This window comes from Lycorma delicatula, chromosome 5 (assembly GCF_047948215.1).
Source record: "Lycorma delicatula isolate Av1 chromosome 5, ASM4794821v1, whole genome shotgun sequence".
Lineage (NCBI taxonomy): Eukaryota > Metazoa > Arthropoda > Insecta > Hemiptera > Fulgoridae > Lycorma > Lycorma delicatula.
Window position 1 is genome coordinate 93,714,252 of NC_134459.1, and position 15,591 is coordinate 93,729,842.

The 15,591-nt window shown below is 28.1% G+C and overlaps 1 protein-coding gene across 3 annotated transcripts in view; it reads left to right on the forward strand.

Moving 5' to 3' along the window:
* LOC142325204 (uncharacterized) overlaps positions 1 to 15,591 on the forward strand; it is a 188,519-nt gene that overhangs the window by 60,327 nt on the left and 112,601 nt on the right. Inside the window, exon 1 of one of the 3 annotated variants that reach the window (XM_075366648.1) lies at positions 10,473 to 10,714. The exons of the other annotated variants lie outside the window; for them this stretch is intronic. Coding sequence (XP_075222763.1) covers positions 10,685 to 10,714 — 30 coding nt within the window. The 5' untranslated portion in view covers positions 10,473 to 10,684. Of the gene's footprint in view, positions 1 to 10,472; positions 10,715 to 15,591 lie in introns of those variants that run through there. 3 annotated transcript variants of the gene reach the window in all.

Consider the following 15,591-nt stretch of genomic DNA (forward strand, 5'->3'; position numbering starts at 1 on the left):
TTTAATATCTTCCTAGACTTAGTAAAAGTGCAGGCGACCTAAAACAAATATTTTGGGGGAATATTAGGGGTGAGGAAGTCGATCATATTTTTAAAATATAGTTTTTTCAATTTTCTAAAACTTTTTTGGTTTCAAAACTATTAATAATATTAAAAGTTTAAATAATCAACTTTTAATAATAATATTACAATAAAATTTCATCATAGTTCACTCCCACCACAAACAAAGAAATCTTAGGTAACTTTGTATTGGTTATATATACATTTATCAGTGGATTTTTTTAGTTCCTTCCATTTAATATAGTAGAAGTAGAAGATCAAAAAAATTTCTTGGAAGATGATTTTGGTGGCAGGGAGCAAAAAAAATTAAGAATACAAATTTTTTTAATTTTAATTTTTTTTCGTCTATGTAAACATCTCTTATGTAAAAGAGAATGTCCTGACTGATTCACTGACTCATAATCAACGTACAACCAAAACTATTATTGGTAGATACTTGAAATTTTCAGGGTACCTTCGTATCTTTAAGTATGCGAGCATTAAGAAAGGATTTTGCCAAATTTTGATTTTAAGGGGTTCAAATCGATAAAAAACTAAATTTCGTGTTAACAGCGTTATCTGTTGGACGTAAAAGCAACATACGCTACACTAAATATTTTACGATTCCATTGCAATATTTCTGATATGTGTATCCGCTATAGACTAAAAAACTACTGGACCGATTTACGCGCGGGGAAGAAGGGAGAAAGGGAAAAATCAGAAAAGGAAAATAAGGAAAAATCGAAAAAGGTAAAAGGGAAGAAGGTAAAATGGAAAAAAGAAATAAGGAAGGGGGAAAGGGAAATGGCAATGGCAATGGAAGAAGAGGAAGAGGAAAGCAAAGTAAGGGAAAGAGAAAAGGGAAACTGGAAAAAACGGGACGGGAGAGCGAAGCGAGTCGTGATCCTTTGATCGTGATGGGAAACACAAGTAACCATAGACCACGGGCGAAGCCGCGATGGGGATGCTAGATTTGGGATTGTAACAAATTTTTTGTTTATCTTTATTGGACTTTTATATTAAACTATTTTAATTCATTCATAAAAAGGAGTATATTCCTTCAGTGTTTTTCATAAAAATTTTTATTTACCGTTTTATCAGAATTTAATGAAAATCTAAATATAATATTGTTGATTAAATATTTTTTATTTAAAAAAAAATAAGTTTGCTATTAAAAAAGCATCGCGAATGAAGCTACATCTATATTGTGGACGAGGTCACGATGGAGCACGCTAGCATAATGATAATTTTATAATAACATTCATCATAAATTACCCCCATCCGACAAAAAGAAAGCTTGGGTAACTTTTTTTCGTGTATAATTATTTTTCCACTATATAATAATAAATAACCAATGCCAGGAAAGTATTACAACTTTCTTATCAGATTTTTTAGTATTTTTTTTAACCAAAACATTTTAGTTGGAACTTAAAACATAAATACTTCTAAAAAAAATAAACATTATTATTTTAATAAATGGGTTTAAAAAGTAACAGATAACTGAACAAATATTAAAATTTATTATGATATTTTCTTTATATCATTATAAATTAAGAATATGGAGGAAGAGCGGAAAGAAAAGGACATGTACCGTACATGATTACCATACATTCCCTTTTAATGTAGCTATCGTATACTGGCGGGAAGTAAATATTTAATATAGCAGTACTTTTAAGTTTTTATGAAAGTAAATAGGTTTGGAGATTGGTAGGAGGTTACGGGAGGAGTTTAAAATCTTTTCAAACTTTATGAGTACGTTTCTGGTTCTACAAAATCAGATTTTAAAAATTCAATGGATGATAATAAATGCTTTTTCTAATCGATTTTTATTTATCTATTTATTTTATTAATGTAATTATTAAGAACGCATCCCAAACGGAGTAAAATTGGGTGGGAGACTGGTTACCTAATTAAAATATAGTTTATGACATTCTCACGAAATAAGTATTAAAACAGTGTAAGTTTTGTACAATGTTTAGTAGTTCTTGAAATTACTCTGAACAAAAATATACCAAACTCTGCATTATATACACGCGCGCGCGCACACACACATAAATATGTATTATAGTTGGCTATATTTATGCCCGTCTAATTTCTTCCGTAGCAGTTAACCTTACAATATTGTGCGCCATCTGCAGTCATCCACGTGTCATTTTCTCTTCGATTTTCCTCCATATTTACCTCTTAATTTATGATGATATGTAAAAAATACCATGATAAATTTTAATATTCATTAAATTATTTTTAAGTTATCTCGTTTATAAAAATAATCCTGTTTAATGTTATTTATATTTTTAAAAAACTATAAGCAGAGTGAAGGAGATTGATTTTTAATTAATTAATTTCCGAAGCATTTTCTTACAATAAATATCTTTCGGTATCATTTCATTTGTTCAAAATAACTACTGGTAATCATTTCTTGGTTTTATTCTCGTTTTACTTTTCTTCACTAGACTTTGAATTAACATATTTTTCCACTTTAAATTCGGTAAAAGTCGTTTTTCTCTTCAAATTTAGTTAGAATTACATTTATTCAGAAGTCTTACAAACAACTAACGCATTGCAGACCCTTTTAACGTGAACTTTTACTCGTTCTGGTAAAATTTTATGGAAATTAGTGTTGTACACTTATTCATTTGGTTTTGTATTCACTAATAAAAATTATTAAATAACAGATATATTCATTTAGTTATTTCTGGAATAATATTATATCTAAAAACTACGCTGTATAATTTTTAATACTTCAAATTTGCTTTTTTTTTTATAAGCAACTAATAATATTCCACTAAAGAAATTTAATATTATTATACTAAATTGTATTGTTTTTCTTTTTTTTTAGTTACATTGTAACATGTATCTAGTATTGGTTTTATTTTTCAGTTAAAAATATTTTAATATTGATTGGTGTAATATTCAAGTTAAATTTTTTCTTATAAGATATTTGTACTCGTATTTACAAAGGAAATTTAGCTTTGTTCATTGTTATTTGTTCATATTAATTAAAGTATAAATATCATTCGTTTATACTCTTTTTGCGTTAAAATATCAATAAAAAAAACTTCCCTGTCATATAAAATTTATTTTTGGTTTGAGTCAATTAAATGTGACAAAAGTGATTTTATTTTTACACATTTTTATTGATGTTTAATATTATTTCGAGTTGCTAACTTATAACATCGTGTAAGTTAGCTACACAGTTTTCTTCAGTAAATTTTAAAATTTAGACTGTTAATTCATTTTTGTTGTATGTTTTTTGTTTATTTATTTTTTGTTATTTTATAAATTTATTTTGTAATTTCGTTTATCAAAAAACAAAAAAAAACCCATGTGGACACAACATGACTTCCTTGTATACCTATTAAATTACATATACACGTTTTTAAAAGTACATAAAATTTTACTTCACTAATAACTTCTGTTTTTTCCGTATTATTTTTTTTTATTGTTATTATTAAATTATTATTTATTTTAAAACATTTTTTACAACCACAGGTTAGTAATTAATAATAAATCAATATATTTAAATTTAAAAAAAGGTTAAAAAGAGGAAATGAAATCGAATTTGAACCGATGTGCCATCCCCTTGTAAGATCAAAATATTTCATTAATTGAAAATTTAATTGGCTATAACTCTGTAGCCAATGAAATCAAGTACAATTTATGATATATTGTTAAAAACCTCTCAATGAGCGCTTATTACTGCAGTTAAAAAAAGTCCAAAATCCAACGTTTTTGGATTTTGTGCTTTTTTGGACAATTTTGGTCAAGTCGATTGCAATCAAAAGGGTTGATGCACAACTAGATCTTACAACAGTCCTAATCCAAAATTTCAACATCCTACGGCTAATCGTTTTTGAGTTACACGAGATACATACTTACGTACGTACGTACAGACGTCAGGCCGAAACTAGTCAAAATGGTTTCAGGGATGGTAAAAATAGATATTTCCCCTGAAATCTGAAAACCGAAATATTTCGCTATCTCAATACTTCCTTTATTTCGTACAAGGAAGTAAAAACGATAAATTGTTCTTTAGTCATCAGCAACTTAATCGAAGTTTTATTGTACCAAAATTTTTTGTAGACAAGGCATATCAAGCTATGATTAACTACTTCTAAGTCTATAACTGTTGTCTAAATTGATATCCTTTATATTTTTATGTGATCAAAAGATGAAAATGATAAAGGATAAAGAAAGATATTTTATAATAAAAATATGTTACTTTTTTAATGACTGTGGTTTTGTAGATTAATTTTAATTTTTTTAAGTTCATATAAAGCTGTAATGTATTTCTTTAATGGCTTTGTTTAATTCAATTTGTCCTATTATCTTGATTTATGTCTGTTTTTCTGTTTTTACGAGATTATATTATACAAGAAGGGTATATCGTGTTTTAATTAAACTTAAAGAATAAATTATTTTAATTAGATAATAATCTAAAAGAGTGAATTCATAGCAATTTTGCTATTCTTGGTTTGAAATATTTTCCATTGTGTCATCCCTTCTTCATGAGAATTTTGGCATTTATTGCGTAGGATGAGCAAAAAAGAAATAAAAAAGTTATAACTCAAAATATTAAACCCATTACACTTTTCCTGAAAACCTTTTTTTTTTTTTAATTATTCGCATATGATGTAATTTTAAACGTTTCAACGCACAAAAATAATATTTTTAACAATTATTCCAAGAAATTTTCTTTTTATTCAAACGAGGATAATGGAATATCTTTGTCCACCCTTCTACTCCCATAATTGATTATCGTTTTGGGATTAACTGGATAAAGATAAATTTTGATGAAAATTAAAGTATATAAAATTGTAAATAATTTTTACTGGTTTTTTTTCGAAATATGAAAAGGATTTTTTCGCCAATTTATTTAAACTTTTTTTTTTTTTTTTTTATAATTTACTCTGTTTAGATGAATTTTAATAAAAGATATCAGGAAGATAAAAAACAAATAAAATTTGAATTAATTTTCTTACAAAATGATTTTTTTTAAATTTTGACTGAGGCAGGTAATAAATAAAACTTGTCTCCTGGAGGAACACCGAGAAATATAGTTTTATTAAGTATTAATATATTACGACGGTACTTAGTATTAGCCCGTCGACCCTAACCATAATGATCTTTGAAAATACTTCAAAGTTACGGGATCATTTACATATTTCACATATTAAAAGTATAAGCATTATTGCTTATAATTATAGATATAAATTATAAATATAATCTAAGTAAACTTAACCTACGCTCGCTTCGCTCGCTAACCTCGTGTTAATTAGTCAAGGTTAGCGAGCAAAGCGAGCGTAGGCTAAGTTTGGTTAAATTATATTTATAAGATAAATAAATATAAATGGTAATATAATGGTTAGTTATATCGGGTATATTAACAACAGCCCAAAAGTTTGCAATTGGTCGACCATTTGCAAAAATTTGCAAATGGTTTACCATTACGACCTTTCAATTGAGAGCTCAGAGCCGGCCTCCGTGGCGCGAGTGGTAACGTCTCGGCCTTTCATCCGGAGGTCCCGGGTTCGAACCCCGGTCAGACATGGCATTTTCACACACGCTACAAATCATTCGTTTCATCCTCTGAAGCAGTGCCTAACGGTGGACCCGGAGGTTAAACACACAAAAAAAAATGGAGAACTCAGAGAGGGAGGATTGTTTTTTGTTTCAAAAAGTTTTTAATTTTACTTAGATATATAAAATTTACTTATTAAAATTCCCATAGCGCTGAATCAGATATATGAAAGTTCTAAAATAATCGGGTAAACTTCTAGTGAAACTTAGTGTGATCTGGTTAGACTACAATTTACTTGTTTAATCTTCCATTAAACGAGCAGCTCTCAGGATTCCACCCATAATCCGTAACTCGTCTTTCTAGAATTGCTTTTCGATCTTAGTATTATAGTAAACATAACTTAGGATTCCACAATATGCACCACTAAGTAAAATTTATGTAAAGATTTGCACATTTTACTTGATTAGAAGAATTGCGGCGCAAGCAAACAGAACTGGCGGTTTTGAAAGTGATGAAACAGTCGAAATTGAAAAATTTATGTTTTGAAAGTCTGCTTAAATGATTTCTGAATTATAATATACGTTCTCCTGATTTTCTTCTATCTTAAATTCAATAATTCTTCCACTTTTCCTCCACTTCAGGTTATTTTCGAGTTATAGATGTTATATAAATACATAAAAAAAATATTCTTTAATATTACTGAATATTAATTTTTTTTCTTATGTATTTATTTTACATGAAATGGGCTACATTTATTTTTTAAATCTAATACGAGTAATTTTATTAATAAATCGTGTTTTATTAATAAATAATTGTCATACATTTATTTTCAGGTTTTCATTTATCGGTTGGATATCTTCACAAACCCTTGATTTGTGAAGTAATGTAATTGTGAAGTAAACCTATTGGAAGTAGAACCCTATTGATTTTTAAGCGAATCGTTCACAGGAATCTCTTTCCTGTTCTCTGATAAAATAAATGCAGTTTTTATACATCTGATATTTTTCAGTCTTTTTTGGTAATAGTTCCTTAAGAAAACCTTTTTCAGCTTATTAAAAAAAAAATTTAACTTTTTTTATTTTTTTTCGGCAATTCTTAGTTGAGTGTATAATGCAAAAAGGACAGAAAGTCTGTTAACAAAAATCGCCTTTTAATATTTATGGTTTACTGGATTCATGGAATCATGAAAAGTTAAAGAGGGATGAATTCTATTCGACCATATTATATGTATAATGACGATTTATGTATAAGTGCGCGCGCGCGCGAATGCGTGTGTATGTGTGTGTTTGCTATTTGATTAATAACACGGGTTAACTAGACTAAAAATCTCCAGATTTGGCATGATAACTTCTGTGTATAATACGTTGATAAAGAGATCATTAATATGTATGTCTCTTGGTGTTGAGATCTCAAAAGAATGTGGGAGGAGAGGAATGAGGAGTAGATTTCAGCTAAATAGAATTATATGGAAATATTACATGTTCTAGTTTTGAGCACTTTATAAAAGATAACATTTTGTGTTATTAAATTTTTATCCAAATTACACCCCGATTCAAAAATAACGGTTTTAATCGAGATTTTCATCTTTCTTAATTTTTCAGGATTAAATTTTCCAAGTATGAGTCTCGAAAGAATAAATAATTAAAACTGTTTAAATCTTCTGTATCAAATATTTTTATATTTCGGAGTTTGGAACGGAACGCAAGGATAGCGGGAGATTTATGTATATCCCTGCTAATCGCAGAACCTGTACGAAAGTCCCTTGCTTTCGTTTATCTGGTAGGCCATTATTTATTTAACGGCGGTTATATATTTTTTTTGTTTTATCGGTCGGAATTACTTGCTGCTTCCGATCCTTTAGACCGGCAAGAAATTTTTTTGACCGTGGCTGACCTTGGGAAACTAGCCGCGCATGAGCATCGTTCTCCGGGCGTGATTCCCCTTCAGTCCGTCTCTTGAAGTCCTTTCGGTGCTTACGCTCCAGCCTAACAGGAATATGCCTTTCGGGGCTCTAATGCTTGGAGGACGCAATACACTCCCTTCGCTGGAGGCAGTCGCATGTACTGACAGCAACTTTATATTTCGTGGCATATTAAAATATTTGCTGAAAAATTTAGCAACACCATTTCCTGTTATTATTTATTGTAATAAATAATAACAATTATTTCCTGTTTGTTTCCAATAACAATTGTTTGAAATAATAACAATAATATAATATTCTTAGAAACAATAACAATTGTTTCCTGTAATTTCCTGGTTTTGTAATTTATAAAGTAATGGAATAGCCTAGAATAAAAGAATTGATTTACTGATTTTTTGAAGAAAAGTACGGTATTACTTTCAGTATCATGGTGGGAGTAGGTGTGGAGGTGAAAATAAATTTTCTTTACGTTTTGAGGTAAAATTATTACATCATTTCATTGAAATTTAGATATGCTCTAGTGATGTATTATGTAGAAGTGCAAATGAAAATTTGATGAAGATTGGTTCTTGAGTTATGCTCAATTTAAGGTCGAAAATATTTGAGCAGAACAAGTTAGAGGCGTGGTTAGTTATGATGCTGCAACTTGGAACGTTGACGTTGCTTGATCTGCGGTTAGATTAGAATGAGTTGGTACTTTTTCAAAAAGAAATAAAAAAAATAACGAAAATTCTGTCTTCTTGCGCATTTCTGCGCTGGAGTTATTTTAATATTATTACGAGGATATTATTATTAGATATTCTTTATCATTGTTCAATTATTTATACATCAGATTTAATTGTGATTAAGGCCAGATTTTATTAATCATTACCAACAATTTTCTCAATATTTCTTCATTGTTATACTCTAAACTTCATTTTCATTATAAACTTCATTGGAATTTACTCAATAATAAAAAATCAGATAAAGATTTTAAAAGAAAAATTGAATTAGTTTTATTACATATATTAACTAACTTTATTAAAGCTTTTATCTTTTTCCTCACTGTCTTTACAAAAGGATGTTTTTTAGTCGAGTAAAATGATCGTTATTATTCCTTAATAATATTGCCAAATTGTTTTTCATGATGTAAGTTATAAATTTTATTTAACATGTAAAAATTATTCTAATCTAACATTAATTATGTTTTTTTTTCTTTCCCTTTTTTTTAATTAACTTTAGATTTTAACTTTTAAATTTAATTTTAATTAAATTATTGACTGAATTAAATCTTCTTCTCTGCACAAAAAAAAAATTGTTTTTTCCTTTATCGATATTCCTGCCAGGTTTTTTAATATTAGAATCATAAATAATTATCAGGAATTGATTCGTTTTAATAAAAATTTTCTTTACTTTACTTAATTATTTTTTCCAGTATCTTTTTTTCTAAGCAAACAATGTCAGTGTAATTAAATTGGTAAATTAATTACTCTTGTAGAATTTTTATATAAAACATTCTATGCTTAATTGGCAGTATTATAGATTTGCCCGAAATATAGAAAACATGTAAATTTTAAAAAGTTTTGATGTTTGAATTTTGATTTATTTATGATGTTAATTTTACCTTTGTTTTAGGAAAATTTTTTTGTCCTCCTCTAAGGAATACTTTTTTTTTCGTACTTTCATTCTTTTTGGATCATTATGAGTTCTAAATTAAATTTGTTTAGGATTTAAATTTATAATGTAATTTTTTCTTTTCAAATTATTTTCTCTTTCTCTTTTTATAAAATTCGCTTATTTTTTTCTGTTCATTTTCTGTTTTACTATCTTTTACTTATTGACAAAATATTGTGTAGTTGTTTCTTTGCATAAAATATAACTTTTAAATTTTTTTTTTTTTGTTATTATTTTGTAATATATATTTTATACTCAAGACAAATTTGGGGCATGAAATTTTTGTACAGAATATTAATTATTTAATACTGATTGAAAACAGGTTTACTTTCCTACCACACTAGCTCTAGAGCTATGCTGCAGGAAGGAAAGTCAAAACAAGGGGTATGGATTTTTGTGTGCATTTCTCAATGATTCGTGGTCAGGGGCGCCAAAAACCAAATAGGTGAGAAATAACGTTCGTATGCTTGTACATGTGTTAGCGTGTTTGAAACGTTTGTCTGGATAAATCAATTTTGTTGAAATTTGGCATAGACTCGTGTAAATGAGACAATTTTTTCGTAAACGTTCGGGGTCAATATCTCCAGGGGGTGAGGTAGATAGTTTTTTTAGGGTCAATTTTCTCAAATTTTTGCTAACATAACCCCACTTTATATTAAACTCAGTACATACGTGCATGCTTATCTTAATTTTTTTTATTGATCCAAAATTCCTTTCCCAAAACTAGAACTCTTGTTATTTATTGCATATTTTTAAGCATAATTTGTAAGTTTTTTGCGTAACTTGTAAGTCTTCCTAGGCATACTTTTAGTGCAAGTGATCCAAAAAGAGATATATTCTGAGTCCACATTGGGGATGGTGGAACTGATCAATATTTAAAAATAGCGATTTTTTTTAATTTTTTATTTTTTCTTATTTAACAGAAAAAGATTATATAATAAAATATCTTAGCAATTAATTGCTAATGTTATAGGTTTTCTCTGCACGTTTAATTTTTTAAATTATTTATTTATCTATTACTTATATAATAAGTGAATTTTATAAAAAAACAATCAGTAGTTATATTAACAGTAACATTAAGATAACTGACTAATCTAAAAATCTTAAAAATGTCATTACACATTTCTATTTCAGTCGTTTCGTTTAAGTTTGCTATCATTGTGACTATTATTATTATTATTTTTAAAGAATTCAAGTGAAGCTGAAATTGTCTTTAGGTTGTTATCACAAAAAAAACAATTCTGTTATCTGTGTTTACATTAGCCCGACCTTCCTCTTCAAACGAGTCACACCCTAAAGACAGTCTAGTAAGGAAATAACAATTACACGTTTATTGTGTAGGCAGATCTTTGTGTGTTCTTGATTATGTTGCGCGTCGGATACGCCCTTCTTCCTGTTTGAATCGGTCGTCGGGTCATAAATGGTAATTACTTGCGTGAATAAGAAGATACATTTGTGTAAAGGTGTGGGTTCTTTTTGTGTTTTATGTGAAGTTACCATTATGCTTATATGTGATTGCAGTAAAGGTAGCGAAGATCCGCTAGAATTCATATGAAACTAAGGAAAACTTCTATTATATTGGTAATAATAATAATCTTAATTCCAGTAACTAAGCAGATTTTTATCATAATTTGTATACTTAGGTTTTATTTGTGTTGTGGATCAAATACAAATTTTAAAAATCCGTTGACACTTCCTGTAATTAATTAATTCAAAATATCTGAATTGTCAGAAAATAATTCCTTGTAATTAATATAAAATGTTTGCTAGATATCTTCCTTAAAATATATATATATATATATATATATATATATATATTATTTCACTGTCCTTTGAATTAATATCTATTGTGTTTTAGAGACATGGTATCATGTTTTACAGCATGGTTTTAATGCAGAATATATTCCCTATTATAACTACAGTATTTTCGAATGCAGATTTAAAATCATATTTTGTTTTGAAAATATCTAGTTTTTTGTTTTTACTTATTTTTTTTTATACTGGTACTGGCTACTAGGGCAGTTAGACATGATGATCCTCAAATATATAAGTATCCAAAAACTATCTTAACGTCATTAATCACCAAATTATTAACTAAGATTTGGGAAACGAGCTGAAAAGATGAAAAGTCTCCCCTCCCAAAAAAATGGGGTACATTCTTTTATGTAGCATGATTTCACAAATCAGTTCAAAAAAAACTAATTCACGCCTTTATGTAGCATGAATTTTTTCAGTATTCATTGTACATATTTACAAGCTAATTTATTTATATTTCAAATTTCGGAAAAAATTACCTTTGTAAAATATTTCAAAATTGTCTTGCTTTATTCAATTAAAATTCTTTTGAATGATAAACATATGCCCGTTTTCATGGAAGTATTTCGCGTTAAGCTCACACCTTAAACCAATTGTTCCCAAACAGTATGCCACGTTCCCCACAGTGGCGCCACGGCCACAACTACTGTTTTATTAGTTGCGATAGCATCTGTCAGCATTTACGTTTTACATCTGCCCAGATTTTACATCTGAGATGACTATTCTTTTTCATTTTTATGTTTTGATTATGTTTATATAATAGTACGAGTTTATGATTATGATGTCTCGTATTATGAAGTCACTGTTAGTGTATAGCAGCTCACATTGTTACTATTTGTTATCGTGCCCTTTGTACACGACAGAAACGGTCTCTATTTCCAGGATCACGATTCCTAGACAGCAGTATTCGTCTACAAGTTGCTTAACCAATCAGCCGACGCCTTAATTGTTCAAAAGCATACCGGCTGTACTGCGTATGGAATTTTTCAGGACATTAGAAAATTGTATTTAAAAACCCTGATTAGTAAAATAAAAAGCGTATTATGTACAACCTTTAACATGATATTCAAAGAATTATATAGAATAGAAAGGAGGAAATAAATGTTCTCAACTATTTAATTGACTAAAAAAATATCTTATTAAATTAAATAAATAAGAGTTTATACTACTTTAAAATTCTTTTGATCGAAAAACAAAATTGAAAATTTTGTACATGATGGAAAAATGTATAAGGTTTTTAGTAGTCATTATAACACAGCACAACGATTTATTGTCTTCCTATATATATATGTATATCCATTTTATGACAATTTCTATTGTTTTCAATAATGGAATTTTATAACGGCTGTGAACCATAGTTTTATCAATGTAACTCTTCAACGTTGATTTTAAAATAAATAACCAAAACAGGAAGTTTTTATTATACCAGAAATAATTATACTTTCTATACAATTACGTAATTTAATATTAACGTGTAATTGATGTGTTCGTATTACAAAATATATTATGTTACTACGTAATATTTTTTTTTTTTAATTTTAGAGGATAGAATTTCTTTATTAAGTTATAATTCCTATAAATTTATTGGTAATTCTCTTTTTATAGTGTATATTTAAACATTTTATTAAATAGATCAAATTTCTGAATATTTTAAATGTAACTACATAGTTCTACATAATACACTACTACAATTAAAAGAGAAAGGAATTAAGTCAAAAATATATTATAATTTTTACTGTAACTTATTAACGAATATAAATTTTGTATTTTTTTATAATATAGCTTCAGTTGATGGTGTTTTAAATATATTTTAGATTTTAGTGACGTTTTAGAATTATAATTAATTTATCAACTTTAATTGATATTTTATTTTTATCTCAAGTTATTTTTCTTTCATTTGATTACAAATATTTATTGATAAATAACATTTAACTCTCCTTTTTTATGATTATTTGGTTATAAAATTAAAACTTTTTAAATACATAATTGGCATAATAAAAATTTGTTCAGATATTTATTTTCTTTCGTCATAAATCATTCGAATAGTTTTTCATTACATTCTATTCTAATCTTATCTTTTATAAAACAATACTTCAAAATAACATCCTAAATTCTCAGTTTTCTATTTAGCACTTATAATATTTATCTTCTGTTAACCGTTTTTGTTTGTTATGCAGTTCTTATCTTCTGTTAAAAGTTTCTATTTGTTATTCTGTACTTAATTAAAATCTACCTTTTTTGCTTTAGATCTGTATTTGTAACCCTCTCCTTTCTCTTTTTTTACAAGTCTTTGTCACAAAATTCTCTTTGTATATGTTATCAACCCGTCTAATTTACAACATTCTTCTGCAACATTACAGTTGCAAAAATTTCGATTTTCTTTCTTTGTAGTTTGTCCGTTTTCGTTTCTATAATAATCATTGGATTCCTTATGCATTTTATATTTAAGAATAATTTCTTTTTAATTAATAAATAAGTACTGTTTGCCTCATTTGAAAATGAATACAGTTCAAAAAGAATTCTTAGTTTGAAACAGTAAAAAATTGGGGAAGTGTAAATAAACTTCAGTTTTTAGTCTAGGGGAATTTTTTTTTTAGAAATATTATTGTATTTAAAATACATTGATTTTACCTACCATTATACATGCCCACTCCAGTTGAGTGAGCATGTTTAATGGCACGCAAAGTGTGTGGAATGGGAAAACCCATTCACAGATCGGAGAGGAGCACACCTGTCCGAGGCTGTGGCGTCCCTTGGCCTATTCTGCGTAAATCAGGAGGGTGTTCCTACCTTCAGGAAAGGCACATATACGTCGGTACTGGACCTTAGGTTCGTCAGCGAAGTCAGGAAAATAGAATAAAGAATTGAAGTATCATGGAAGAAGAGTGTCATCATATCGTGCGAATATAGTATTTTATTTTACTTATCCTGTGTAATTCATTTAATAGTGATTTAATTATGACTTCGCGAAAAAAACATTCACTATAGAGGAAAAGAAGCACATTATCTGGTGATTAGAGAATGGTGAAACCAATAAGTACATTGCCCAAGAATTAGGCGTAGGTCATTCGACAATATCGGTGATATGGAAGAACCGTGAAAAAATTAAGAAAAATTTTAAAACAAATTCTATGAAATCAAAAAATTACGCCCTAGCCAAAATAATAATGTAGATGAAGCGCTGTTAAAATTGTTTAAATACCAGAGGGCTAGTGATATTCCTATTAGCGGCCCTACATTGCAAACTAAAGCGAACGAGTTTTCTGAAAAATTCGGTAAACCACGTGAAATAACTTCAGCTTGGGTACAACGGTTCCGTCAGCGTCACGATATTGTATCGGAGAGAATAAGCGGCGAGGCCGCAGCAGCACCAACCGGTGTGAGAAAAATGGCTAGAAACCATTCGGTCAAAATTGATTAGTTTAGAAGACTCTTCAAAAACGATATTATAACACGAAATATTCGAAGCGAAGCAAAATAACCGACTTTTTGCAGAAAAAGTAATTTTTACAATTTTTCTCTACCTTCTTTTACTCTACCATATTTGTATTTATTATTCCATATTTTTGTCTTTTTTTATATTATTCTATTACGGAAATAAATTATTATTTTACTGCAGTACAATACCCGTGTAGATGGCATATTAAAGTAATACCACTAAACTACCTAAACATCGGTTATAATGACATAAAATCGTCGATTCCTTGAAGGTATAAACGATATTTACTGTACAAGTTTTAAATATAGTGTAATGTTATTGTTCCATTAACTTGGCACTGTGCAAGCACATCACATATTTGGCACAGCACTTGTGATGTATTAGTCAAACTATTCTGGGTTTACAACTGCGTTCATTAACATTTTTTTTTTTTAATTTCATTTACAATTTTAACAAATCTTTTTGTTTAAATGTTAAAATTTTCTGAACACATTCTTAAAAAAAATACAGAAAAGTGAGGATAGAGGAGTTTTAAAGAAATTTTTAACTTAATTTGAATTGTAGTTCGGTGAATTATGAAATCAATACTTGAGGCTCATAAGTGGATATCTCATTTTATGTCATAAAAAGGTAATTGTTTGTTCCGGTATCATCTTTTAATTTTTATAGCTTTGCTACGTTATCTCTATCTTATTTTATGGTATGTTAGATATATATATATATATATATATATATATATATACATATGCTATGATTTTTAAAAACTGGATATTCATTAAATATTTACATTTAAAAATGTATATTTGATTAAAAAATAGTTATTTCCATATCACCTTCTGTTTTAAAGCCTTCTTTTTCAGAAAATCATAATTTTTCATACTGTCCTATGACTATTAAAAGTGAGGTTAAGAGTATAAAATTACGTTTCTATTTGTTGTATGGTTAAAATAAGTTTAATTCAGATTTATTATATTTTTACTTTCCTGGCAACGTAGCTTATATACTGTAAGAAGAAAAGTATGGTAATCAGTAAAAAATAGGGTATGGGGTTTTTTGTACCTCTCAATATTTCATGACCCAAAGACCAAAAAACAAAAAAAAAGGTTGGGGTGTAATATTCGTACGTACGTGTATGCATTAAGCGGTGTGTTTGAAGCTTAATAACTTTTGACTGGATAAACCGATTTTGATAAAATTTTGTAAA